This window comes from Orbilia oligospora (genome assembly GCF_000225545.1).
Source record: "Orbilia oligospora ATCC 24927 unplaced genomic scaffold scaffold00210, whole genome shotgun sequence".
Classification (NCBI taxonomy): domain Eukaryota; kingdom Fungi; phylum Ascomycota; class Orbiliomycetes; order Orbiliales; family Orbiliaceae; genus Orbilia; species Orbilia oligospora.
Window position 1 is genome coordinate 948,726 of NW_011645767.1, and position 25,308 is coordinate 974,033.

Below are 25,308 nucleotides of genomic sequence, written 5' to 3' on the forward strand. Positions count from 1 at the left end.
ATTTTTATTTATTTTTTTATTTTTTTATATTTTATTTTGTGATTTTCCAACTTTAAAATTGATTTATTAAACAAAATGGTATGAAAAAGAACAAAATTGTGTTGTTCTGTTTGAGTTTGTTGGATTTGTTTATTTTTGGTGCCGGGGGGGTGCGATATTTCGCGCCATACTTAGCTATGTGCGCAGAATCGAGATCATTTTTTCACGTCTTGTAAAATTTTGCACGTGTTAATGACTTAATTTTGACTCCCAAATTAATAAAATCTAAAACACGAGGATACCATCTTGTTGTCGAGAAGATCGTTGATTAAGTATAATTGTCTAAAAAAAAACCATGATATCAAGAATACACCTCCTCCTGCTCCTCCTCCTCATCTACTCAGGTTACACAACCGCATCATGGCTCCTCAACTTCCCGGTAGGCTGGAACGAAGAGTCAACAGCATCCCAACCCTCACATATCCATTCCATAACCGCACTCTACGAATGTACCGTCTTCAACTCCAACCGCTGGAGCCTACCGCTCGAAGCCACAACAATCTATAACACACCCGGAACATTCACCACAAACGCAATAGCATACTACCGTAACACCAAATGTAAAGACGACGGACTAGATTACATCATCCTCCTCAACCCGGAAAACTCTCAGGGTGTTAACATCATTGATTTAAAACTCGACGGATTAACCGTCGGCGGTACGCCTACTTCTTTCCAAGCGGTTGAGTTTATGCATTACGCTCAAGTAATAAATTACTGGACCGGGGAACTACCGGTTGGAGGATCTGTGTTTGTGTTTGGAGCCAGAGGGGCTATTAAAGCTTGGAGTTCTGAACGGGGGGTTGTGAAGAATGTGGATTTGGGGAGGTATACTACTTCTAAGGGGGTGGAGGGGATTGAAAAGGATTTGAAGGAGATGGCGTTGGTTTTGGGGATGGTTACTGAGAAGGTTTTGAGTGAGGATACGGGGAGGGCGGAGAAGCTTAAGGGGTTTGTGCAGAAGAAGTTGGGGGGTCAGACTGCTGGGAGTAATTTACCGGAGATGGTGGAGAAGGTGAGGAGGTATGAGGAGGGTTTGAAGGGGAATGGGTATGCTGGGATGCATATGGGGCAAGGGTATAATTCTAATTTTGGGGTTGGAGGAGGTATGAACCGGGGATTTCAAGGACAAGTTAATACGGGAATGGGTGGTGGAACTATGGGACCGCCGAATATGCAGCCGAATAGAGGGTTTAGTACTCCTCAGGAACTAGCGAATCGACCGATTGATTTTTATAAATTAGCCAGTGAGTGTTTAAAGGCGGATAAAAACAGACTTTTGTGGATTCAATGGTACTGGGCGGAATCTAGACTTCAAGCGAGAACTTTTAAGGCAGCGCTGGATATCTTGGGGAGGTTTGAACGTGGTGGTGTGGAAGCTGTAAGCAAGTTTATTGAGGAGGAGAGGGTAGTACAACAGCGGAGGGAGGCGATTGAGAATTTGATTAGGATGTCGATGCAGAGTCAGAGGAATATGGCGGGTCAACGGCAACAGACTGGGAATATGAATGCCAATCCTGGGGGGAATATGGGACAAGGAAATTCCAATCCTGGGGGGAATTCTGAAGCGCAGCCGGCTGAAATATTAAACCCTCAGGAACAGGCGCAAGTACCAGTACAAGATCCCCAAAATCCACCCGGCGGTTCAGCACAACAACCGAACATGGAACAAGACGACGAAGTCATAATTCTAGACTCAAGACCATCAAACTTCCAAACACCACACTCCCTCCCAGAATTCTCCCGACAAAGCTTACCTTTCGACAAAAACTTCTTTGCCAACCAACTACCTAGTTTTAACACACTCGCCGGTAAATCCGGGCTAACAAGTTTTAACCAACTTAGTCCAGGACCGTTAGCTATGAATAAGAAACAGGCAAATGACTTTGTAACCACCAATCTTAATCTTCCGATGGAGAGCCCGGCGGATTCAATTGCGGAGATGTTGAGGAGATCGGGGTGGACGGGTGGTGATACTCCGTCTATGACTTCTGAGTTCCTTGATCCGGTGTTTCAAGCTGAGAGTCAGGATTCCCCGGTGATTGAAGATATTGGGTCGAGAAAGGAAACTCCAAAGAAGAAATTCAACAGTTGGGCTTAAGCTCGTAACGTTACGTAGGATAGGATATATCGATCGACGAGATGGATATACTGTTGCTTAACCTAAGCAGCCGGAATAACTACCTACTTACTTAATAGTTATAGCAGATTAACTTATCTCACTCGAGCTACTTCAAGTGTCCGAGGTTTGTAGTTAATGTAATGCAATGGCCATTAATGGTGTCGATCGCGATCTAGTCTATATACCTAGGCCTAGCTATAGATATAGTCCAGAAGAGCTCTGTGTAACCAAGCATACCATCAAGATTAAACCACAAAAACAACAAAACGAGCAGATAGACTAAATTTACACCTCAGACTATAAATCCAATTAAGTTTTCCCACAAAGTTAACAAAAAGAAATAACGTCGCTGGCTTTTGAAGAGAATAGCATAAACCGTTTCAATGCGAGAAACGGATCATAACAGGTAATTAGTGACAAAAGAAGTTGGAAAGAAATATTAATATTCGAATAAAACGCGATTTTCTTTAAAGAAAAAAATAAGGGAAGAAAGGAAGTATTTTTCAACACAGAGATTTAGCAAAGATTTTTTGAAGATAAATCTGTAACAGAATTTTATAGGCTAAAATCGTATTATGAGATATTAGGACGGGCCAGAAGGTAGAACTGTGAAAGAAACTTACAACTTGTTGCCAGCCAATTCCTCAAATATATCAGTATCCCTATGGCCCAACGTGCACGTAGGCTGCCCAGATAAGTGGATTCCCCACCGTGACTTCTTCTACCTTTTCATATCCCCTAGGCCTAAGCTTCCTTGAAGTTCTCAATTCATTACCCTCGCCGACTATTCCTCTGGAGGATTCCAGAATAAGCCCTGCACATTCTGCTGCGCATTCCTCATCGTCTATCTCTTTCGGGAGGACAGGAGACTCTGTACTATCTGCCATGGCCCTATTTCCGGCCACCCCACGCGTAAGCTCTCGAAGACGCCTTGTGGCCCGATGCACACCCAAAGAAACTTTCTTTCCGTCTATAACTCCACCGTCTTCCGCTGCTATTGTCTTATATACCTCTTCTGCCGCAGTAACGGAGTGCTTATCGGAAATTTCCCATAGCGATCCTACCACATGTTGGAAACCAGCCAGCTGACATGCGGTCACCAAGTTAATGGATTCGTCATGTAGCTTCTCCGCGTTACTATCACTTGTTGAGCAGGCTGAGAGATAAGCCAACCAAGGTGCCGAAGATTTCTGCCTGAAGTTGAGCTCAGTGAGGTGTTCCACTGTTAATGGGTTTGTTTGCCAATCATTGATAAGAAGAGAGCTTTTCTCAGGCTCAAGAGAATTAGACTCTCCATGACCGGCATAATGGAAGATTGTACAATCTTCCAAGTGGTCCAGAACATCTTGCTTATTTGGTTGTTCTAGTTTGATTGTTTCGGTCGTTAAACGGGTGGGTAAAAGGCCCTGTAACATTTTAACCTCCTCTGCCGCATACGGAAGATCAGATTGCTTTGGCGTTTGATCCATTGATACAAGTAACGTCTTACCAGGTGTAAACTTAGTCATCGTTTGTGAGTTCTGACGGCCGTAGAGGAGGGCTTTGATAGATGAGGTATACGAGGAGACTACTCTGTCGAGCGTGGTTTTGGTAGATCCTGGGTGATGGTACCCTGCAGCATGTAAGGGTAACAAACTTAGTTGGCCGGTCGGAATCCACCATATGCGCGGCCACTCGCCGTCCTCATTTACTGGAGGACTCGAGAGCCCTAGTGAATCCAGGATAGGGCCCACTGCTGCGTCCCAAAGCCACTCCAGCATCCGGAACATTTGACGAAGGGTATCGGAACATAGTCGATGGGCGGAACGAATCGATTGCATAAACTCGGCATGTTTTTCTATGTCTTTCAGAAGTAGGTTGGGGAGCGGAAATGATCGAATGGTCTGCTGTTCAACGAGGAGTGCATCGCAGCGATACCGGCTGATATTAATGATGACTACAGGTCCGAGAGAAGCAGCGGTCATTAGGTCATCAGGTGCCGGGGGACGAAGGAAGTTTTCGAAGTTAGGGAGGAGGCGGATTTGGTCGATGGTCTTGTTGAACTCAAGATTTGCGTCGAAGCGTTCATTATTCTTCCGTCGAAGAGTCGGAGATTCATCTAAGGCCTTGCTATCATATATCACCGCAGACTCAAAGGTGCCTGAAGCCGGTGAATCGAGGATATCTCGGAGTTGTTCAAATTTCGCTGCGATGTCTGGGTGTTGCAACCTAAGTTCAGTTAAATCGGACCGACTCCCAAGTCGCAAGCCCGTCATAACGCCCCTGCCGAGCTCAAGTAGTTTCACCGCGTCATATGCATCCTTTCCAGCATTCAATACAATTGAAGCGGCTCTTGAAGATAAACCGGCATGTTTTTTTAAATTGTGCTGTTGGTCCCTGTGCTTCAATTCGCGTGATACACTTAATGGTAGTAATCCCACAGCAATTTCTATCATTTGACTAGCTTCAGACCACATGTTGTTCCCGGCGAGCATTTGGGTAGCAGAGTTCGCTGATTCGATTCGATGATGTGGAGTCGTATTAGGGAGTCGCACTACCTCCTGGAAGTAATACAATGCTTTCTGAAAGTCGTTAAAATTACGTGTTTTGCTGGATCTGGAGGTGAGAGCTGTTGCTAGATTAGCCAGAAAGGTCCCTTTTTCAGGGTGGTTATCAGCTTTCAGAGCCACAGCTTCTTCGGCCTTCTGCACAGCCATATCCAAATACTCAATATTGGCAGTATATTCGAACTTGTTTGCAAAGTAACCAACCGAGTTGTGTAGTATCATAGCCTTTTCGGATTGATCCAGAGTTGTGGCTATGGCTTCTTCGGATAGCTTGATCGCCTTGTCTAAATCGTCGATATTGCCAGTTTTCCCGAATCTATCTCCAAAGGTGACGATTAAACCAATTAGTGAGGCTGTCCTTGCCGGATTGTTATCCCGACGTATTAGTTCCTCGCCTATGTGGATGGCCATCTGCAAATCATCGAAGTTACCGGCTCGAAGATATCTTTCTCTCAGGTAGTTGACTAGATTATTTTGGCACTTTGAATAGGATGGACTTTCTGAAGAGACCGTTGCTCTGGCTTTCTTGGTTGTTTCGATAGCTAGCTCCAGGTCATCAAGGTTACCGGTCAGTTCATACCTGGTATGTAGGTAGCCGGCTAAGTTCCCCAGGCAGCTAACACGCTGATTCTCAACATTGATATCTATGGCATTTGCATTTGCATTCGAGTGTTCGTAATATCGATTGAATGATTCCACAGCTTCCCCGGCCAGTGTGATACTCCTTTGCAGATCGTCGAGATCCCTGGTTCTTTCGTATCTACTATGAATGAAGACGGCTAGATTTTGTTTCTCGGGTCCCCCGAAGAAACCATTAAGAGATTCAGCCGCCAGAATTTCTTCGCCTAAAGCAATCGCCATCTGTAAATATTCAAGGTTATTGGTCCATTCGCTCTTAATGTATAAAGCGGCTGCCAGCGAACCCAGAACAACCGATCTATGCGAAGAATTATGACGTGAAATTATACTACTTTCTTCCAATATCTTAATAGCCATCTCCAAATCGGCCATATCTTCTGTCGGACTCCGTTCAAACCTACTCTGAAGCTTGTTGGCTAACATAACGGATATGGCTGTTTTCTCTTCTATGTCATCATGAGGCATGATCACCATCGCTTCTTTTGCCGTTTCGATGCACATGTTCAGGTCTTCCATACTCCCAGTCTTGTCGAATTTGATCCCAAAGGAACTAGCTAGTTCTTCCAAAATATATGGTCTGATAGGGTGACCATTAGGTAATATCGTCAGAGTCATCTGTAACTCATTGGTATCTCCTGTCTCCGTGAATCTAGCATTGAAGAAGTCGACTAGTTTGGCCTTGACGAATGGTCTGATCGGTTGATCATCGGGGACTGCTGCCACCGCCATTTGTAAGTCGTTTTTGTCGCCGGTCCGTTCGTATGTAGTCAAATAGTTACCGACCAGCGTATCTGTTGCCGTGATTGTTTCCCACATAGCTTTCGTTTCTTTCAATTCCTCAGATGAACCTGTGCGTATAGCTTTTATGCCTTTCATTCTGAATAGATCCAAAAATTGTTGCCCTTGGTCGCGGTGTGTTAGCGTTACCATTTCTTCAGCCCGTAGGATAGCCTGACTAATGTCTTCAAGCGAATCCGTACAATTGTACTTTTTTATAAGCATTGTAATGAGGTCCTTTAGGCTGAGAGCATAATTTGGGCTATTGATGTCCGTCCCTGATACAACTTCCTCTATTTTGTTGATTGCATTCTGGAGGTCTTCCACTGCTCCAGTCTTTGAGAAGATGTAATAGTGGATGACCCCGAGCAGTTTGACTTCTTGAAGATCTGTTTCTGGAGTTGGTTCCAGGCTACCCGCAACTTCGTACAACTCTTCCAGGTCCATGTCAAGAAATGATAATTCTAGCCCATCCGCCGGTATATCTATCTCCCTGTAGTATCGTAGTTCAAGGATTGGCAAACCGTCATCACCAATAGAAACGCCATCCGGGGCACTAGAAGCTTGATGACTAGACTGGCAAGGTTGGTTCGCATTGGCAGAGATCTCGCTAAAGGAACTATTATTATGAACCGATGTATGTGCATTATGGTTGTGAGTTTCTAGGTTCGTTGGGCTGGCTTCCGAACTGGATTGGGCTACCAGTTGGGGTAACGGCGGAGCCGATACCGTTTGGCTGTCGTATGCTTCCTCATCCTCAACGCCATTAGTTTTCATATCCGCTGGTCGCTCTGTGGGATTGATATTGCCGGTTGAGATGGATAAGAGAGCTGGAAAATTCTAATTCATACATACTTGAGTCAGTATCTAGAGATTTGGGTATATGTACACTATATATCCGAGGGTTGAGGATGTATACTTCACTCTGACTGTCGCTCGGATCGATAGAAATCGATACTTCCGTTTGGGCTTCTTGTATTGGCTGTGCGGACTCCCGTAAATCTTCCATCTCTACCTGAGTATCGGGATCTTCGTCAAAGTTTCTCTCTGGAACGCAGAAGTCCAGAGTTCCCTCATCGATATCCATACCCTCTAAATTCCACTCTTGCTCTCCTCTTTTTAATTTCTCCAACTCATACTCGCTTTTTGTAACCCGCCATGCAGCTCGAGTTTGTCTTGCTTGATTCTCAAGCTCCGTGAGCCTCTGTGCAGTTCTGTCTCTTTCGAGCCTATATTCCAATTTTCGGATCCTCCTGGCACGCACTTGCTTCGACTCTTCAAGTTTCGCCCCATTCTTCCCGTGTCTTCCCTTCTTTGGGGGGTCGATTTTCTGACGATATTGCGAACTTCGTATAAATTTATAAAGGTTAGCCTCCACTAGCTATAGTAGCTTAGGCCTGTTTTTCGTTGTAGCGTACCTCATTTGATAGGGAATGGCTGATAGATTATTGTGATACCAAATGCAATGGCTGTAGCCAAGCTAGGGCCAAGTTCACAGTTGAGGAGTCTAGCGACGAGACAAGGCCAAGATGTGATAATCTAAAGCTATACGTATATAATATGCGGAGAACAATCTAATGCGAGAATTTTAGTATGGACATAGTATGCAAACCTGTCGAAATGGGCTAATAAATATATATTCTTACAGTCTTCCCATCGAGAAACGAGAATCAGGAGAAATGACCTAGAGATCAAAAGCAGTCGATTGTAGTAATTCCTATCATACTTATAGTAACTACGAATAATATCGGCTGCGTTAATGACAAACTTTTGACTAGCATCATCAACCTAGAGATAATCGAGCGCAAAAAAATTACCTCCTGGTCACATGCACAAAGTTAAGTTATGGATATCGGAACTCATCGAGCCAAAATAAAACCCACGGATCCTGTGGTCAGCTACACCACAGATGCAACTTAGTTCTAAATTGAATAGGATCAGCCAGAATATGCAATTGCGACGTGGAATGCATTGATTTGATACATGCGCCGCATACAGAATATATTAATATGCGTGTTCTCGGGTTGCCAAGACCATATATACATTGAGGGCTCTATCCTTGTCCGGATAGGCACACCCTGCCTTTAACTATAATTATGCTTTCGAAGCGAGTACTAGTTCGAATTCGACCAACCGATAGCTATCCATACGCCGATACGTTACACAACATGTTGAGAGTTTTCATATCGCCCAGTTCTCTCCGCTCGGATTTACCATTTTAGCGATACTTCAACTCTGCAATGCATATTGTTTAATAAGTAGCCACAGCCGGATATCCCACCGATGAAATGACGGGACGGCAGTGCACTTTTTTTATACATTGAGGCGAGGATTCACGAGCAACATATTTCTTACTAGCTTGGAAAGGCAGAATTATTAAGATTCAGGGATTCTATTCAAGGTTATCGGATCCTTAGGACCGCTGATTGGACTATAATATCAGAATTCAAGTGTTCAATTGCCAACTGGCTTTGCGTTGATATTGTGATGATAATTCCAGCGGTAATTGTCCTCTCCGGTTCAATCTTCAAACGTAACGCGTTAACGTAGGACCGGAAAATATAAAACATCATTAACTTGCGTTGAGTTTGGACCTATGCATATGAGCCCAGGATTATATTTTCCTTCACGGGCTTACGACGAAGAGGCATACCCAAGGATCTTTACCTTATATAATTTATGTGACCCGATCCTTGCTCTTAAACGAGAATTAATTATGATATCACTTGAAGAAATATATATCGAACTTCGGTACGCGTACACACGTACAAGTACGCCCGAGATCTATTTATTCAATCTCTTTAGCTGTATTCGACAATATACATACATCGTACTCCCAAGGGTAACTCCAAATTCACAAATTATAGATCTATAGATGGCATGCAAGAACAGATAGATATGCGAATATGTAATTAGCGAATTGACTATCAATATCTACCACTAATAGTTGCGTCCCTTCCAAAAGAAATAGTTCCCGAACCGGTTTGTTGAATCCCCACACCACTAAACTCATTTCTCGAACCCATCCAACTATCCACTGCAGAAGGCACCTTCTGACTAGATGACGAAGCACCAGAAGTCGCTGTACCAGACGAGCGATTAATAGGAGTAAGATACGAAAGCATCTCCTTACCCGCCGCAGCAGCAGCAGCAGCCGCATAGTAATGCCAAACATCATTCTTGTGAGAATCCGAATAATCAGAAATACCACGAATGACAATACAAGGTAACTCCGTCGCAATCCCAGCTGCTTCCATCTCAAAACATAATACACCACCTATCCTTTGAGCCACTTTATCCCTCTTTGTACCACTTTTCACGACCCGATCTCCCGATGCTATAAGCCCATAGTGTATCATAGAACCCTCAACATCACGATCCTCCCTACTCACAGCTCTTGATTTATTACAATTCGCACATGTTCTTTCTCCAGCGATATGAAGGTAATCTGCTGCGTACAGAATATCAGGTTGTAGACTTTCCGACGGGCGTTTAAATATCGATAGCCGTTTCGACTTTTTCGTCATCAACGATATAAACTCATCGACCTTATTATCCTGAAGCAAGTGATTCGACTTCATAACCTGCACAACATTCCTGAGCAATGTCGGCGGCGGGACCAAAAACCCCTTAATATTAAACTCATCTTCTAGATCCTTCCCGAAATCGTATTGAACAACACCACCATGAACTCCTTCAGGCATACTAATAACCACATCACCCAATCTTATATCGTGTTCGAAACTTGGTACCGCACCTCCAATTCCAATAAGAAATCTCCAGGCGACACAAGGGAAAGTTCGGTTTAGATTTGTAGAAGCGATGCCGGCGGCGCCTTTGCCTTGATTTCCTGGGAGACAGGCTATAACGATGTTGTGGCCGTTGTATTCGCCCAGAATGTACATGTTTGTGTCGCCTTCTTTGGTGGGTAAGGTGGGGTGTTCTTTGTCGAGCATGTAGCGGAAGGCGCTCATTTCGTAGTCGAGGGCGGTGATGACGGCGACATTGTAGTCTTCGTAATTATAGTCTTGGGACATTCTTGGGATCTTTAAGGTGGTTTTTACTTTATCGAAATTCTTATTAGTAGTTTATTTGATGTCCAAAAACCTATGTAACAAGGAAAACGTCGATGAGTAAGGATATAGTGGATTTTCTTTGATATTATAATTATATGGTAGCCTCATGGATAATATAATATTGCGACAGTGCAGTGATCGAAGACTGAAGCTCGCTAAAAGGATATAGTGGGGCCAAATTGTAGATCTGCAGTGCAGGGTTCTATCAGCTGTATCGAAAAGGCGAAGCTATGCTAGGCGTGCGGGGTAGTTCAACTCTATCGATTTGAATTGCAACAGCCTCGGCGCTTAAACTTGACAAACTTGCTGCGATTCATGACAAGTGTAACTAATATCATATGAACACGTAGACATATATATATTCTAAAATATCTGACAATAGGTATCTCGAGGGCAAAATTACTAGATATGTATCAATAAGTTCTCCCAATATTAATTGCACGGCGCAAGGATCTTGTCAAGAAAGTTGAGGAATAGGGTCGCATAATACGGATCCGAATTATGTATGTCAAACTTTGGTAGCCGGCGTCTGGGGACGAGACTAGGGGAAAGAGGGGAAGGTCCCGTATTTCGAGTGCAGAGGGCCCGTGTCAGAAAGTTAACTAATTGCAGACTTGCAAATTAGTTTTTATGCCAAATTTAGACAACGTTCACAGCTGTACAAGCATCTTTAATTAATTGACGATTGAGGCCTCTTCAAGGTTATCTCGCAAACCAATTCAGGGTGCCCGACCGACCGACCCACAAAAACACACCACCGCAGTACCAACTAAATCAACGCAGCATGTCAGAAAACATGTCATGCATCAATTAGCCCTCTTTAACACTAATCTCGGGGCTACACTATGGAGAGTTTTAAGCGCCAGCGCCGAGACAGCGACGAGCTAGCTGATATTAGACCCGAAAAGCGACCGGTCTTCGATCATCAATACGTTTCCCAGTCCTCTTTCCGCGGCCAAGGACTTCAGCAATCTGGTTCTGGAACTATCACAGTAGGAGGAAATCTAAATATCGGAAATGAGTTCGATCGCACACAAAATGCTCATTGTCTGGCGGACCTCAGGGTTACTGATCCATGTGATGACAAGACGCGCATAGAATCAATGAAGGGAGGTCTGCTGGCCGACTCGTACAGCTGGATCTGCGAGCACGCTGATTTCAAACGATGGCGTGACGACGAGGATAGTCGGTTGCTTTGGATCAAAGGTGACCCGGGCAAGGGAAAGACTATGCTCCTCTGTGGGATTGTCAACGAACTGGAGAAAATGAGGAAGTCGAGTTCGATGGATGATATTGAAAACATCTCTTTCTTTTTCTGTCGGGCTACCGAGGAGCATATCAATAATGCCACAGCTGTCCTACGCGGCCTCATATGGCTACTTGTGGCGAAACAGCAAACAGAACTAATATCATATGTGCGGGAAGAGTACGACCGCGCTGGGAGAGAGTTATTCAAGGGTGTTAATACTTGGTTCACGTTATCCAGTATTTTCACAAAAATTCTAAAAGATCGTTCCCTGAAAAGAACTTATCTCATCATCGATGCGCTCGACGAATGTACGACAGATCTGTCGCAACTTCTCGAATTCATTGTTTTGAATTCATCTCAGGATTCAAGCTCACGTGTCAAGTGGGTAATCTCCAGCCGTAACTGGCCAACCATAGAGAAGGATCTCAGCGATGCAACCGATAAGGTCAGGTTATGCCTTGAACTGAACCAGGAGTCCATTTCTGAGGCTGTTGAAATATACATTCGCTCTAAAGTGGATGAATTAGCAAAACGAAATGGGTATCAAAACGACAAAGATACAAAGGAGTGTATCCGGAGTTACTTGTCATCAAATGCAAATGGAACATTCCTCTGGGTCTCATTGGTTTGTAAGAAGTTGTATAAAATCTCTCGCCGGAACGTTCGAAAGCACTTAACTTTGGAGGAATTTCCGCCAGGGCTTGATGAGTTCTACAGCAGGATGATCCAAAACCTGAACGACCTTGAAGACTCTGAACTGTGCAAGAATGTCCTAGCGGTTCTCTGTATTGTGCATCGTCCTATAACATTGAAGGAACTAGAGACTCTAGTCGATGTTTCTGGTGTTAGCGATGACGACGAATTGAGGGAGATTATAGAATCCTGTGGTGGCTCTTTCTTGACACTTCAAGGAAATATCATTTCGTTTGTCCATCAATCAGCAAAAGACTACCTTATGAAAGAAGATAGTATAAAGATTATATTCCCGGAAGGGCGTATCGAAAACCAGCAAGAAACATTGGTGCTACAGTCGCTTATGGCGATGAGTAATGTTTTGCGGAGGGACACCTATAACTTGCAGGACTTGGGTCGTTCTATCGAAGACCTTGAAAGAATCATCTCAGATCCACTAGAAGCGATTCGCTACGCTTGTAGCTACTGGGTTGACCACCTCTGCGAGGTCAAATGCGGTGATGATGATGGTAACGGAGAACCTGATATCCTCGGTGACGGCGGGGAGGTTCATCAGTTTTTGACAGAACACTTCCTTCATTGGCTAGAGGCTTTGAGTCTTATGAAAAGCATTCCAGGTGTGGCAGCTAAGCTTACCAGACTTCTCAAAGTGAGTTTTGTAAACCGGTTTTCAATATAATTATATAAAACCCGCAATCATTAACCTATGAATTACTCTAGAAATTCACATCCGAATCCGCTATATCGAGGTCTGAAATGCAAATAGAGATCAAAAACCTGGTTTCTGATGCCCGCAGGTTCATAATGTCAAACCGACATATCCTTGAGCATAACCCCCTGCAGCTATATTCGTCGGCTCTTGTCTTTAGTCCCATCAACAGTGTCATCAGGGCGCTTTTTCTGGAAGAAGAAATAGACTGGATCACCACAACGCCAGTTGTGGAAGCCAACTGGGGTGCCTGCATACAGACACATTATGGCGACGCATCAGCCGCGGTCGAATCGGTCGCGTTTTCAAGAGATAGCGCATATATAGCGTTGGGGGATAGCGAGGGAAATGTCAAAATCTGGGATGTCGAGAGTGGCACCTGTGTAAAAGAATTAAATATAGCCTCGGGTGGCGCTCTCTGGGACGGAAAACGTCAGGTTATCTTCGTAAGCAATGGTTTACGAATTGCATTCAATTGCAACTCAAGCAAAACAAATTTCGAGATCTGGGACGCCATAACCAGCGCTTACTATACTTTGCAGCTCGTTCTCCAAGGCGAGGCTTCGGAAGGGATAGAAGCTATTTGTCTTTTAAAGGACGGTACGCGGGTAGCATTAGGATTGGAAAACGGTCTCATCGAGATTTGGGACTGCAACCCCAAAGTTACCGCGAGTAATCGTATACGAAGACTCAAGGGTCATACCGAAAGTGTCGAGGCAATGAGCCTCTCAAGCGATGGTCTGCAGCTAGCATCAGCATCACAGGACAATACCATCAAGGTCTGGAATACTGCAACTGGTGCTTGTACAAAAACTCTGGATGTCGAGCTTTATTGGCGTAGCCCAATAGCTTTCTCAAATAATGGGAAGGGAATAGCATTCGCATCAACCGAATCAAGCTGTTTAAAAGTCTGGGATATCACTAGTGATCCTTCGGCACATATATATCAAACGCTGCATGGCCATTCAGACAAAATCACATCAATTTCTTTCTCGAAGGATGATAAACGGATAGCATCCGGGTCATTCGACAACATAGTAAAGATATCAGACACTACTAGTGGTATCTTATTACAAACACTTTTCGGTCATACTGATCCCATCCAAGCGGTCGCCTTTTCAGATGATGGCGCACTAGTTGCATCGGGATCCAACGACAATACAATCAGGATATGGGAGTCTGATAGTCCGGCCTTGGACCAAATATCCGATGATCATATGCATACTAGCTCAGTCACAGCTATTGCCTTTTCAAAGGACGGTGAACAAATAGCATCAGGATCAAGTGACATGACAATCAAAATATGGAGTACCAGCGGGGCTTTCATACAAGCACTTCACGGCCACAGCAGCACTGTCAGATCAATCGCCTTTTCGCAGGATGGTGGTCGGATAGTATCGGGGTCGGCTGATAACGCAGCCAAGATCTGGAGTATAAGCGGTACCGGTAGTTGCATACAAACCCTTGAAGGTCATACCAGCTCAGTTCAGTCTGTCGCATTTTCAAATGATGGCGAACGAATAGTAACCGGATCATATGATAAGACGGTCAAGATCTGGAATGTTAGCTGCGGTACTTGCATACAAACGCTTAGCGTCCATACCGACGCTGTCTGCTGTGTCGCCTTTTCAAATGATGACGAGCTGATAGTATCAGGGTCAGACGATAACACTATCAAGATCTGTGATATGAGTGGTACCTGCTTGCAGACACTCAACGGCGATACGGGTGTCATAAGATCTGTCGCTATATCGAACGATGACAAATTAATAGCAGCAGGGTCGTTTGGGGGCGTAATCAAGGTCTGGGATCTTGAAAGCGGCGAGTGCCTCAAAACGTGTGAAATTAATCGGCAGGTCGGAGGTTTGAAATTCGGTGCTACCAACTCACACGTACTATGTAACGCTGGTATAATACCATTGGATATATCTCCAAACCCTGATGAAGACTCAGACGCCACTATGATGGATTTTCAACTTCGTGGCTATGGCTTAAGTAAGGATCGGGACTGGATTACGTGGAACGGTAAAGATGTTCTTTGGCTACCAGTGGAATACCGTTCCGAATACGACGACGAGTATATTGTTAGCGAGGATTCTATCGCCATCGGTTGCCAATCGGGTCGGGTCTTAATACTCACTTTCTCATCTTCAAGATTCCCCTTACATTAGGCGGCGCACAATTCCCTACGTTGTTTTACTTTCCCGCCCATCAACATTCTCGGAGCCTATGGTATTCTAGTTATACTATTCTGCAGGCAGCCCTTGAGGCTCTGATAGAAAATCATATGTCAATGAAAACAATCAAGATGGGCCAGACCTAATGCACCGCATTTCTGAGTTTGAACGAGCAGAGAGCAACGCCATGGCGCCACACGACGCAGTATAATATCTCATGTTCAATAATATAAAACCATACTTAAAAAGGGGATATACTACGCATAAGCGAGAGGTGAATGTGGAAAAACTCGACGTGGGAAATCTATCTCAATTCACCCTTATACTATTTCTAATCTTAATAACCAACCAATGCTCCCAGAGAGAAGGTGACAAATACTTATATTGATGTGTAGATTGATGTGTGTTGGGTTTCATAGTCCCCATGCTACTTTAGTATTAGTGAAATCGGGGTGCTAATTAAGCGGACAACCGTTGCGTCTACGAGAAACCTTCGACCATTATGGAAGAATACAATTGAATTGCACAACCTCAAATTACTAATCAGTAATCATCACCGCCGGCTGACCCGTCGACTTGTCAGATTTTACCCCGCTCACTTATAAACTCTTCATAATACATAACTCTCTTTATTTCATGAATTCATTCCATCAAGAGCAATTAAACTAGCTTTGGCATCTAAGAATCTCTACTTCTTCAAATACCGTATTATACTGACCCAATTCGTTGCACCAAGCACCGGCCATGGATGCAATCTTTAGCGACTCCGCAGTCTGGCATCCAGGCGAACGTAAGTACCCAATTTCCCCAGATTTTTTTCGGTCTTAAATTCCCGAGACAGAAAGGGAAAAAATACTACACAATCAACACACTCATTATGCCCCCAATCGGGCGAGAGATCGTTGTTCCAACATAATCAACACATTCTAACTTTGTGTACATCATTAGGAAATATCCAACGCCTTCTCCACGTTCCATACCAGGAGAACCCCACAAGATACTATCTACCGCCCGGTGTTTCCCACTTTCTCTCAATATGCCCTTTGATTGCTGTCGGAACTACTTCTCCATCCGGCCAGCCCTGGGCATCTTTGTTGACCGGTGTCCCCGGTTTCGCTAGAAACTTCGGTCCTGGCGTCATCGGCTTGCAAACGGCCCTTGGAGCTGGTGATCCCATTTACGAAACTCTAGATGAAAAAACATGGAGCGAAACTATGAATGATGGAGAATCTAGAGGAGAAGGGATGATTGCTGGATTAGCCGTTAATCTAGAAAGAAGACAGCGAGTGAAGTTTTATGGAAAGAGTAAAAGAGGGATGAGAAGGGTTGAAAAGGAAAAAGGGTTGGCTACGATTATGATGGAGATTGAACAAACTTTGGGGAATTGTCCAAAGTATATGAATGGTACTGTTCCCCTTCCCACACCACATTTTACTCACACAATATAATATAATTCTAACGCTGATTTGAAACGAAAATAGCCCGCCATCTAGATCTCGTCCAAGTAGACACCTCAACAAACATCACCTCGAACTACGAAGTTCCCACAACACTCCCTCAAGAGGCACTAGATCTAATTTCCAACTCAGATATGTTTTTCGTCGCCTCCCGCAACGGTTTCACAGACATGGACGTAAACCACCGCGGCGGACCTTCCGGTTTCGTCCGAGTCCTCCCACCGGCATCAAGTTCCAGCAACCACCAAGAACCAACATCTCTTGTCTGGCCTGAATACTCCGGAAACCGTCTTTACCAAACACTTGGGAACTTGCAAGTTACCCCATTGGCGGGGCTTACCTTTGTGGATTATTATACGGGTGATATGTTGTATCTTACAGGAACGACGGAGATATTGATCGGACCGGATGCGGAGAGGGTGTTGTTGAAAAGTAAATTAGCCGTAAAATTTACGGTTACTGCTGCAAGATATGCAAGAGCTTCGCTAGGACTTAGAGTCGCGGAGCCGGATGCCGTCAAGTGGAGTCCGTATAACCCCGAAGTACGATATCTCGCTGCTGAAGCTGCAGGACAAAAAGCGTTGATTGGGTTAAATTCTCAATCAGGTCTAAAAGCAACGCTAGTGAAGAAAGAAAAACTATCAAGTACAATCGCAAGGTTTACATTCCAACTCGACGGTAATAAAGATAAAAAACAATTATGGCGGGCAGGACAGTATGTTATGCTTGGCTTTGAAGAGGAGTTAAGTGCTGGGTATAGACACATGGATGATTCTGATCCTCAAGGGTTAAATGACGATTACATCCGGAGTTTTACCGTATCTTCATATCCGGGCCAATTTACGGGTAGAGATGAAGGAAAATTCGAGATTACGATTAGAAGAGTTGGGACTGTTACACGATACTTGTTTCAACAAAACCCCGGTGCAGCGTTAGAAGTACCAATCCAAGGATTTGGAGGAGAATTCTTTGTAGAGAAGTGCGAAGGGGGTAAAGTGGGCATTGTGGCTGCTGGAGTGGGTATTACACCGTTTATTGCGCAATGGAAGGGGATCGCGGAGAGTGGGATTGATGTTAAATTGTTTTGGACTGTAAAGGAGGATGATTTGGGACTTGTCAAAGATCTTTTGGGAAGGAAGGGAATGGAGGGGATGAAAGAAGCATTGAGGTTGTTTGTGACGGGGAGGAGAGAAGAGGCGAACGATATTGAGATTGAAGCGAAGGAGACTATTGAAAGAAGGATCAACAAAGGAGATATTGTGGAAGAAGGAGATGAGGCTAGGAAGTGGTATATTTGCACTGGAGATGCTATGCGCAAGGAGGTAGCGGAATGGCTCCATGGAAGAGAAGTTAGTTGGGAAGAGTTCACGTATTGATCGGAGACAAAATCTAAAACCGAGTATATATGATTCCTTATTTGAAAAGCCTACAGACTGGAATATTGTAAGTATATTAAAAATGATTTTACGTTTTGCAATATTTGATTGCGGAAAATATGTAATTTATCTTGGCGCGAGATTATAATTTATTTGAGAACACATAAACCAGAATTATCTTTCCATTCAATAACCCAATGGATTTAAGAGTGACCCTGCACGTAGCGATTAGGATTAGAAATATACCGTCTAGAGCCGATACGAGACTACGGGCACCGCGTACCATGAATAGGCTAAGGGGGTGTTTAGGTGACGAATCATCATAAATTTACATTTGTATATCTTCATAAACTCTTACGACTACGAACCAAACCGACGGTAGCCTCAAGTATCTAAACTAGATAGACTCGAAGGTCTGAAGCTAGTAGGGTGGATAGTTAGAGGATTAACTAAGTGGCAAAATAGGCTACATACGGTCTCGAGCTCTCTTATTAAACACGTGTATTTACAAGGAACAATTATCTTAATTTAAGAGTTTTGTGTACGCTGACATAAATGTCTTAATTTAAGAACTTTGTGCAGACCTATTGATTTAGGTGTATAGCTGTCTTAATTTAAGACTGTGATACCATGCCACAGAGGAGTTCATGGAAGTTACGACAACGATATTGCTGTATATTGTATCCCTTTAACAGCTGATATTCTGTAGATAGGCGTGGGCCAATTAGATCAAAAAATCCCTACAATATCATCAACCGTAGTATGAAAACTAGAAATCGAGAAATAATCGATCGAGCATGCTCAGATTGCACTGTTGCAAATATCAATCAAACCGCGTTGTTCTCGATACAGCAACCAATGCCAAGCCCCTGCAAGGACCCGCAGCCACGTGATCGACCGCCAAACTGTCCTTCACAAGCTTGAGCACCGCGGGGCTTTCATTTTCAGGTGCAACCCGAACTTCTTGTTGAAGCATCCCCATAAAAACGACCGGTATGGCGACGCTAATACCTGATCATGCTTCGACCATCCGTGACGCCGAAAATCATAAACCGGTGACAGTAAACAAAAGTCACGATGGGCAAGGTAGCTATCATCCTCTTCCCTTACTCTCTAAACCCTCAATAACATTATACGTGCGTTTATATACTAATACGAGGAAGCTCAGGATATCGCATCCCCAAGTATAAAAGAAGGCGGCACCAGCGAACGAGAACCGTCTCTCCTACCGCCTCCAGATTTTCTCGTCCCTGATTCAGCAACAAATGATAGTCTAGCAGAAAATAATTTGATAATACCGAAATGGCAAGCTCCTAGTTCGAGTTCAGCGAATAGTACCGACGGCTTTATAACGAATTCCACCGCTTCACCGGTATTATCCGAACGAGAGGATGGGTCGGTTCCTGTTTTATCGCCTATGATACCATCTGGGGTTCCACTTCAGGTTATCGCTATTCCGGAGGATCAGGTGTTAAAAGCCATGGATGGGAAGTTTGTGGCTATTACTCCAAGTCCTGAAGACGCAGAGGTGTCTCCACGGTCGAGTACGGTTCCGGATACTTCTGGTAATGAGTCTAGTAAGAAGGTTAGGTCTGGTAGTATTGGGTCAAAAAGCGGACGGAGTCGTGCTAGTAGTGTTAGCAAAGACGACGCCCCGAAGATGGCACAAAGACCACAGTTCCCGCCTCCGAGACATTACAGCGTTTCTGGAAACGTACGACGCGCGAAATCTACACCTCGAGTAGTTCTAAACGGGAATTCGTATGTCGGTGCTAGTATTACGCCATTAGTCCCCCCAACACCATCGAAGCATACCGAAAAGTCCGGTTCCAGCGCAAACGGAACAGCTCAACATACTCCTACGGAATCCAAGCATCCCAGGGACGCCCTAACGACGGCTCCACTGTCCATTGGCGACTATCTTTATCTTTCTCTAGCGACTACGCCAGCTTCGAAATATGATCTTGTTTCTGCCGAACTTCGTATAGAGAAATTGATGAACTTTTTGTCACTACCGATGTACCTTGAAGGTGCTCTCTGGTTTGGTTCTTTTGCTTGTTTGGATGGGTGGTTGTGGAACTTTACAATTTTACCTATCAGGTTTTTGACGGCCCTGTGGTTGTTATTGCTATATTGGATGAAGCTCATTGGGGAGATTGTTGCTTCGTTTGCGAAGTCATGGCTTCGGCCTGAAACCGCCCAGTTGGAGGCTCAACAACGAAAGCCTTCGGAATCAGACCAGCAATCCACCAATACTGCTACTAGTGCCACTGCTACTACACCTACGACCGCTACAACGGTATCAGACCCCAAAAAGGACTCAAAGAGACGACGACTCGCTGCCCTCGCAAAACGACGTAAGACGTCGGATCTACAGCCTAATCACAAAGCTGATTTGCTAAAGGGCGCAGTCGTCATCTTTTCATGTTGGATCCTAATGGAATTTGATGCATCAAGGATGTATCACAGCATCCGTGGACAGAACGCCATTAAGTTGTATGTCATATACAGTGTTTTGGAAGTTGGTGATAAACTTCTGTCTGCGATTGGGCAAGATATCTTTGAGTGTTTATTCTCAAGAGAGTCGTTGGAGAGAAGACCGGATGGGACGAGTAAAGTTCTCAGGCCATTTGGGTTCTTCTTGCTGGCGTTGGGTTATAACGTTTTACATGCTACTGCGCTGTTTTATCAGGTCATTACGTTGAATGTGGCGGTTAATAGTTACTCGAATAGTTTGATAACGCTATTGTTGTCGAACCAGTTCGTGGAGATCAAAACAACGGTTTTCAAGAGGATTGAGAAGGAGAATCTGTTTCAAATGGCATGTGCGGATGTCGTTGAGAGGTTTCAGTTATGGCTGATGTTGATTATCATCGCCAGCAGGAATCTCGTGGAGATTGGAGTAGAAGGGTTTTTGGGTGTCGGTGGGTTCGGGCTTACTGGTTTGGTATCCGCGGCTGGATTGGGACTTCCTTCGACTACAGGACAGGCTATGAATACTGCGGTTCCAAATGCTTCTGTTACGTCTAGCAGCGGGGGAATGTTCCTACCGAAGAGCTTTACGATCTTTCCAAAATGGACAGGACAAGTTATGGGGCCGTTTTTGCTGGTATTGGGGAGCGAGATGCTTGTGGATTGGTTGAAGCATGCGTATATCACGAAGTTTAATAATATTAAACCACAGATATACTCAAGGTACTTGGATGTTTTGGCGAAGGATTATTATACACATGTGAGTACTTCCTACACCCCTTAAGGTGTATCACGGGGACTAATACTTGTGCTTAATTACAGGCTTTTGCGGAGGAGAATCTTATGAGAAGATTGGGATTGCCGGTTATCCCGCTTGCATGTCTATTCATCCGATCGTCGTTGCAGACTTACCAGATGTTTATATCAACACACTTTCCTTCTCCTTTGTTTCCGGACATGACCCGAACAACTTTCCCTGACGATACTAATGCTGCGGCATCCTCACCGGCTACTACTGCTGCCCTCCATAAGTTCGATTCAATCCTTAAAAGTGCCTTCTCAGGTCGAGCAGGACAAGATACCGTCGATATTCTCAACACCATTACGGAGTATCTTACCATCGCTACGATATTCATTGGGATTTGGATGGTGTTTTTGATATTCAAGTTTATCTTGGGAATGGGATTGCTTGCCGTCGCTAGAAGAAGATATAAGGGAATGAAGGAGAGAGAAAAGAAGGGCTATGCAGTTTTGGGAGTGAGCAGTGGTGGAGTGGCTGAGATGAACGATGAGAAGAGGAAGATTATTAATGCGGGTGGAGATAAGGATATTACTGGAGGCGGGAGTGGAGTAAGGAAGACTACCCCACTCGGGGAGGTTGAGAGGTTTGATATGGTTGCTAAGAGGATTTGGTAGCCAATTTTTCTTGTTTCTTTCTTTTTTTCTTTTTTTCTTAAGACCTATTAAAGTTTGCATTGGGTTGGGTTTCGAAATGGTCTTCGAATTGTTAGTTAAGATCGGATGCATAAGGGATAATATGGGATACAAAAGCATTCATTGTCGCTTCTGTTAATGGGCATTCATTAAATTAATATGCTATTAAAACGCTGGTATCAATATTCTTGTTTTTTTATTTAATATGGAATAATCGGTGGTTAACCGTAGTTATCATCCCATTCTTCTTCTTCCTCGTCTACTGGAGGGGGTGGAGGTGTCTTTTTCTTCGTTAGATCGATACGGTCGAGTGGACATCTGTTGAACAATTTTAGCTAGAGTATCCTTTGATTTTTAAGGGTAAGGGAACCTACGTAGTATGTAGCTTCAACCACGGACTAATACATTCCAAATCGAATACATGGCTCTTATGACACGGTAGACGAACGACTAAAGGGTATTGATCTATTACGACACCAAAACATTAGTCCCCTCCCCCAACTATCAATCAAACAGTAATCAAAAAAAAAGGTTTTAACTCACCAAGTAAAAAACTCGTATTACAAATCGGACAAGTATCCGCCTCCACAAGTTCCTTCTTCGGAATCCTCTCCAGCCCGTCCAAGAAATGCTGATCAACGCCCTTAACACTGGTACCACCCTGACCTTCTTCGATTAACTGCTCAATAAGGCTTTCTAGAACTTCATTGCCTTCTATCGATTGTTGCCATGCACGAGCTAGGGATGTGAATGCTGATGATGCTTGGTCTATTGGTTCTGTGGTATCTGTGGATCCAGTTGCGGTGGATGGGTTGATGGAGAGGGAGGAGAAGAAGTTTGAGAGGTCGGGACGGGGACGGCGGGGGACGGGTTTTAAGGAGGTGGAGGAGGCGGGGAGGTTATGGTCGTCTATGGTTGGATTGTATGTTAGTAGGAGGTTTGAATTTTTATGATGTTAATGTTGATATCGCGACATCTAGAAGGGAGTATAGTGGGGTGGAAATGTGGGGGAGGGGTTGATAGCTAACGTACCTTCGTATGTCGCCATTGTGACGAAAATACACTAGATACACGAATGGCTGCCGATATTATGGGAAAGGGTTCAAGATTAGACTGTTGAAGGAAAAGGTTGAAGCTTTGGAAGGTCCTTTATAGCTATCGCGGGATGACGAATGCGCGCGGTCGTCGTCAGCCTGGTTGAAGAGAAGGAAGTGGTGGTCACGTGCCTTTGTCGCGGATTGCTTGTTTGGGAAATGCTGGGAAGCTTCAGTCTTGGCTTGTTGAGCCACTGAGGCGCGTCAGCGTGTGGCTAGTACTATATATAGCTATACCCATAGTATTAATTATTCCAGCTGGCACCTACTCTACTGCAACTTTCCACTCTGGATACCAGACTAGTATTCAAGGCCGTAAGAATCGAAAATGAAAGTTTCCCATTATATTGTAAATACCGCTTCGACAGTAGACCTAGAACCAAACGTCGTACTATGAATACATGAATGTAACAGTAGTCATCATGCATCATATGATAAAAGAAGGAAGCTAATCCCTCCCAGTACAGTGCTTGATTGCTCTCGAATGAAGCCCCATCTACTGTCGCTAAAATAACAAAAGAAAAAAAGATAGTGAACAGCCATGATGAAGTAAAAAAAACCCGTAGTTAGTCGCAAAGTGCTGTCAATTGGGCTAGAACCAAGCCGCTCATAGCATTAGTGAAAGCCCAAAGAAGCCCCATTTTTCAAAAATGCATAGAAAGAACACCCATTAACGTAATCGTCATCATGACAATAGAATAGATCCAGACCATCCAAGCACTAGTACAACACCTCTCCGTATATCTATCGCTGTACCCCCAAAACCACTTGATTATCAATGTCCCAAATCCTTGTTGATAAGCGCAGCTCTGGCGGGAACCGACCTGTATTCAGTAGTGTATGCGTAGTCATTTTTGCAAAATTGACACATACGCATACAATAACCCGAAGAATGTGGACATTGGCGGACTGCGCAGCGAGGACAGTGAAGTCCTGGGATGTTCCAACAGATGAACTTGTTGCACAGAAGGCATCTTTCAAGACGACGGGCTTGGATTGCACATTGATCGTGGAAATAGTGTTTGAGGTTCCAGAAGACGGAAACGTCAGAACAGCAGTGATCGAATTCGTGGAGACGGGCAAGAGTGAAGGAATGGCCCTCTGGGACGAGTTTCGTTCTTGTCAACCCTCCTGTACCCAACCCAGATGACGAGTCAAGCAGAGACTTACCACTGATAGAGTCCGCGTATGAAGCCGGGTCGCAAGTGAGACAATGATAGTCGTTGCAGTAAGTGCAGATGTTGGCTTTAAGGCATCGAAGGCACCATCTACGCTCGTAGACCTTATTACAAAGAGCGCATTGAATGAGGACGATCTCCGAAGGATAGAAGGTTGAGAACGTAGCTTCTTCTCCGTTCTCTTGTCGGAACTTGGTCTTCTCACGACCCCAAAGGCCTTCCTCATAGTGATTGCGGTAGCAGAGAAAGACGTTTGATTCGATGAGTTGGGTGATGTAACGGATCTTGGAGGCAACGTAGGCAGTTTCGTCGATGAGAGCTTGATCAAGAACCATAGTGCCGACGACTGAGTAGATTTCAGCGACACCCCAGTAGTCAATAAAGATGTTCTCGAGACGCTTAGCTTCCTTCTTGCCCTGGTCAGCGTAGGTTTGAAGGATGGTAAGGAACTCTGCCAATTTGAAGCCGATGCAGTATCGGACAGAGATACGCTTGATAGAATGGAATTTCTCCAAGAAAAATCCGATGCATGAGGCGTCAACGCCGGTAGAATCGAGATTGACGTTAACAAGGACATCAACGATATCCCAGCGATTGATGATTCTTTGAACCGAGGGAGTATCCCAGAATGGAATACGGTTGGTAAGACGGCGAAGACCGTTGAAGGCATCACACCCTCCAGCGTATTCGTTGCCAAAGGTAAGTTTCGTGAGAATCCAGGCCCAAACTCCATCACCAGTAAGAGCATGGTTGAAGCTCTTGCAGACATATTTGAGACTGTTTAGATCAGCGACGGTGAGATAGCGAACGATGCCCAAAGCGGCCGGGTCAGGTTCTCCGAGAAGGCGGTGAAGGAGTTGTTCTCCCGACTTGACTGTTTCGCCTCGAAGGTTTATCTCCTCGAATTCCTCAGAGGGTTCAGTGTCATCTCTTTCCTCCCACCAAATGACAGTACGAATGGGTCGTTTAACTCGAATTGGCCCGTGCCAGACGGGGGGCTCATATTGAACGGGTGGCTCAGGTCGCTTGACGAAGCCGTAATGGTCTCGGACCATGGAATATTCGGAACGGCGCCAGTCTCCCATTGTTTCTTGACAGGTCGGACAATTTTTTTCGTGATCTGCTTCTTCTTGTGCGGTATCGTAGACGATGTGCTCTTCGAGAGTATCACACCAGACGGTTTTTTGTCGAGGCATTGTGAAAGAGATCAAAGCAGCGAGGACTGCCGGGAGGGTAAGTTGGATGGTTTTTTTTTTTGTTTTTCTCGTGT

General features: G+C 44.5%; 8 protein-coding genes across 8 annotated transcripts; 4 read left to right on the forward strand and 4 right to left on the reverse strand.

Moving 5' to 3' along the window:
* Window positions 1-334: 334 nt before the first annotated feature.
* Window positions 335-2,140, forward strand: AOL_s00210g264 (uncharacterized protein; the record flags this gene model as incomplete). The annotated part of the gene is made up of 1 exon (XM_011129066.1): window positions 335-2,140. The coding sequence occupies one exon, from the start codon at window positions 335-337 to the stop codon at window positions 2,138-2,140; it is 1,806 nt and encodes a 601-aa protein (XP_011127368.1).
* Window positions 2,141-2,823: 683 nt separating this feature from the next.
* AOL_s00210g265 (uncharacterized protein) lies at window positions 2,824-7,546 on the reverse strand (the record flags this gene model as incomplete). The annotated part of the gene is made up of 3 exons (XM_011129067.1): window positions 2,824-6,963; window positions 7,043-7,469; window positions 7,542-7,546. 3 exons carry the CDS (start codon window positions 7,544-7,546, stop codon window positions 2,824-2,826), a joined length of 4,572 nt encoding a protein of 1,523 aa, XP_011127369.1.
* A 1,504-nt stretch (window positions 7,547-9,050) lies between these two features.
* Window positions 9,051-10,160, reverse strand: AOL_s00210g266 (uncharacterized protein; the record flags this gene model as incomplete). Its single annotated transcript, XM_011129068.1, has 1 exon — window positions 9,051-10,160. The coding sequence occupies one exon, from the start codon at window positions 10,158-10,160 to the stop codon at window positions 9,051-9,053; it is 1,110 nt and encodes a 369-aa protein (XP_011127370.1).
* An 884-nt stretch (window positions 10,161-11,044) lies between these two features.
* Window positions 11,045-15,021, forward strand: AOL_s00210g267 (uncharacterized protein; the record flags this gene model as incomplete). The annotated part of the gene is made up of 2 exons (XM_011129069.1): window positions 11,045-12,790; window positions 12,862-15,021. 2 exons carry the CDS (start codon window positions 11,045-11,047, stop codon window positions 15,019-15,021), a joined length of 3,906 nt encoding a protein of 1,301 aa, XP_011127371.1.
* A 750-nt stretch (window positions 15,022-15,771) lies between these two features.
* Window positions 15,772-17,860, forward strand: AOL_s00210g268 (uncharacterized protein; the record flags this gene model as incomplete). Its single annotated transcript, XM_011129070.1, has 3 exons — window positions 15,772-15,817; window positions 15,976-16,431; window positions 16,509-17,860. 3 exons carry the CDS (start codon window positions 15,772-15,774, stop codon window positions 17,858-17,860), a joined length of 1,854 nt encoding a protein of 617 aa, XP_011127372.1.
* A 1,077-nt stretch (window positions 17,861-18,937) lies between these two features.
* AOL_s00210g269 (uncharacterized protein) lies at window positions 18,938-21,748 on the forward strand (the record flags this gene model as incomplete). Its single annotated transcript, XM_011129071.1, has 3 exons — window positions 18,938-18,946; window positions 19,029-21,092; window positions 21,155-21,748. The coding sequence occupies 3 exons, from the start codon at window positions 18,938-18,940 to the stop codon at window positions 21,746-21,748; spliced, it is 2,667 nt and encodes an 888-aa protein (XP_011127373.1).
* A 239-nt stretch (window positions 21,749-21,987) lies between these two features.
* On the reverse strand, window positions 21,988-22,814 carry AOL_s00210g270 (uncharacterized protein; the record flags this gene model as incomplete). The annotated part of the gene is made up of 4 exons (XM_011129072.1): window positions 21,988-22,084; window positions 22,141-22,231; window positions 22,310-22,675; window positions 22,799-22,814. The coding sequence occupies 4 exons, from the start codon at window positions 22,812-22,814 to the stop codon at window positions 21,988-21,990; spliced, it is 570 nt and encodes a 189-aa protein (XP_011127374.1).
* An 821-nt stretch (window positions 22,815-23,635) lies between these two features.
* Window positions 23,636-25,234, reverse strand: AOL_s00210g271 (uncharacterized protein; the record flags this gene model as incomplete). Its single annotated transcript, XM_011129073.1, has 1 exon — window positions 23,636-25,234. The coding sequence occupies one exon, from the start codon at window positions 25,232-25,234 to the stop codon at window positions 23,636-23,638; it is 1,599 nt and encodes a 532-aa protein (XP_011127375.1).
* Window positions 25,235-25,308: the final 74 nt, after the last annotated feature.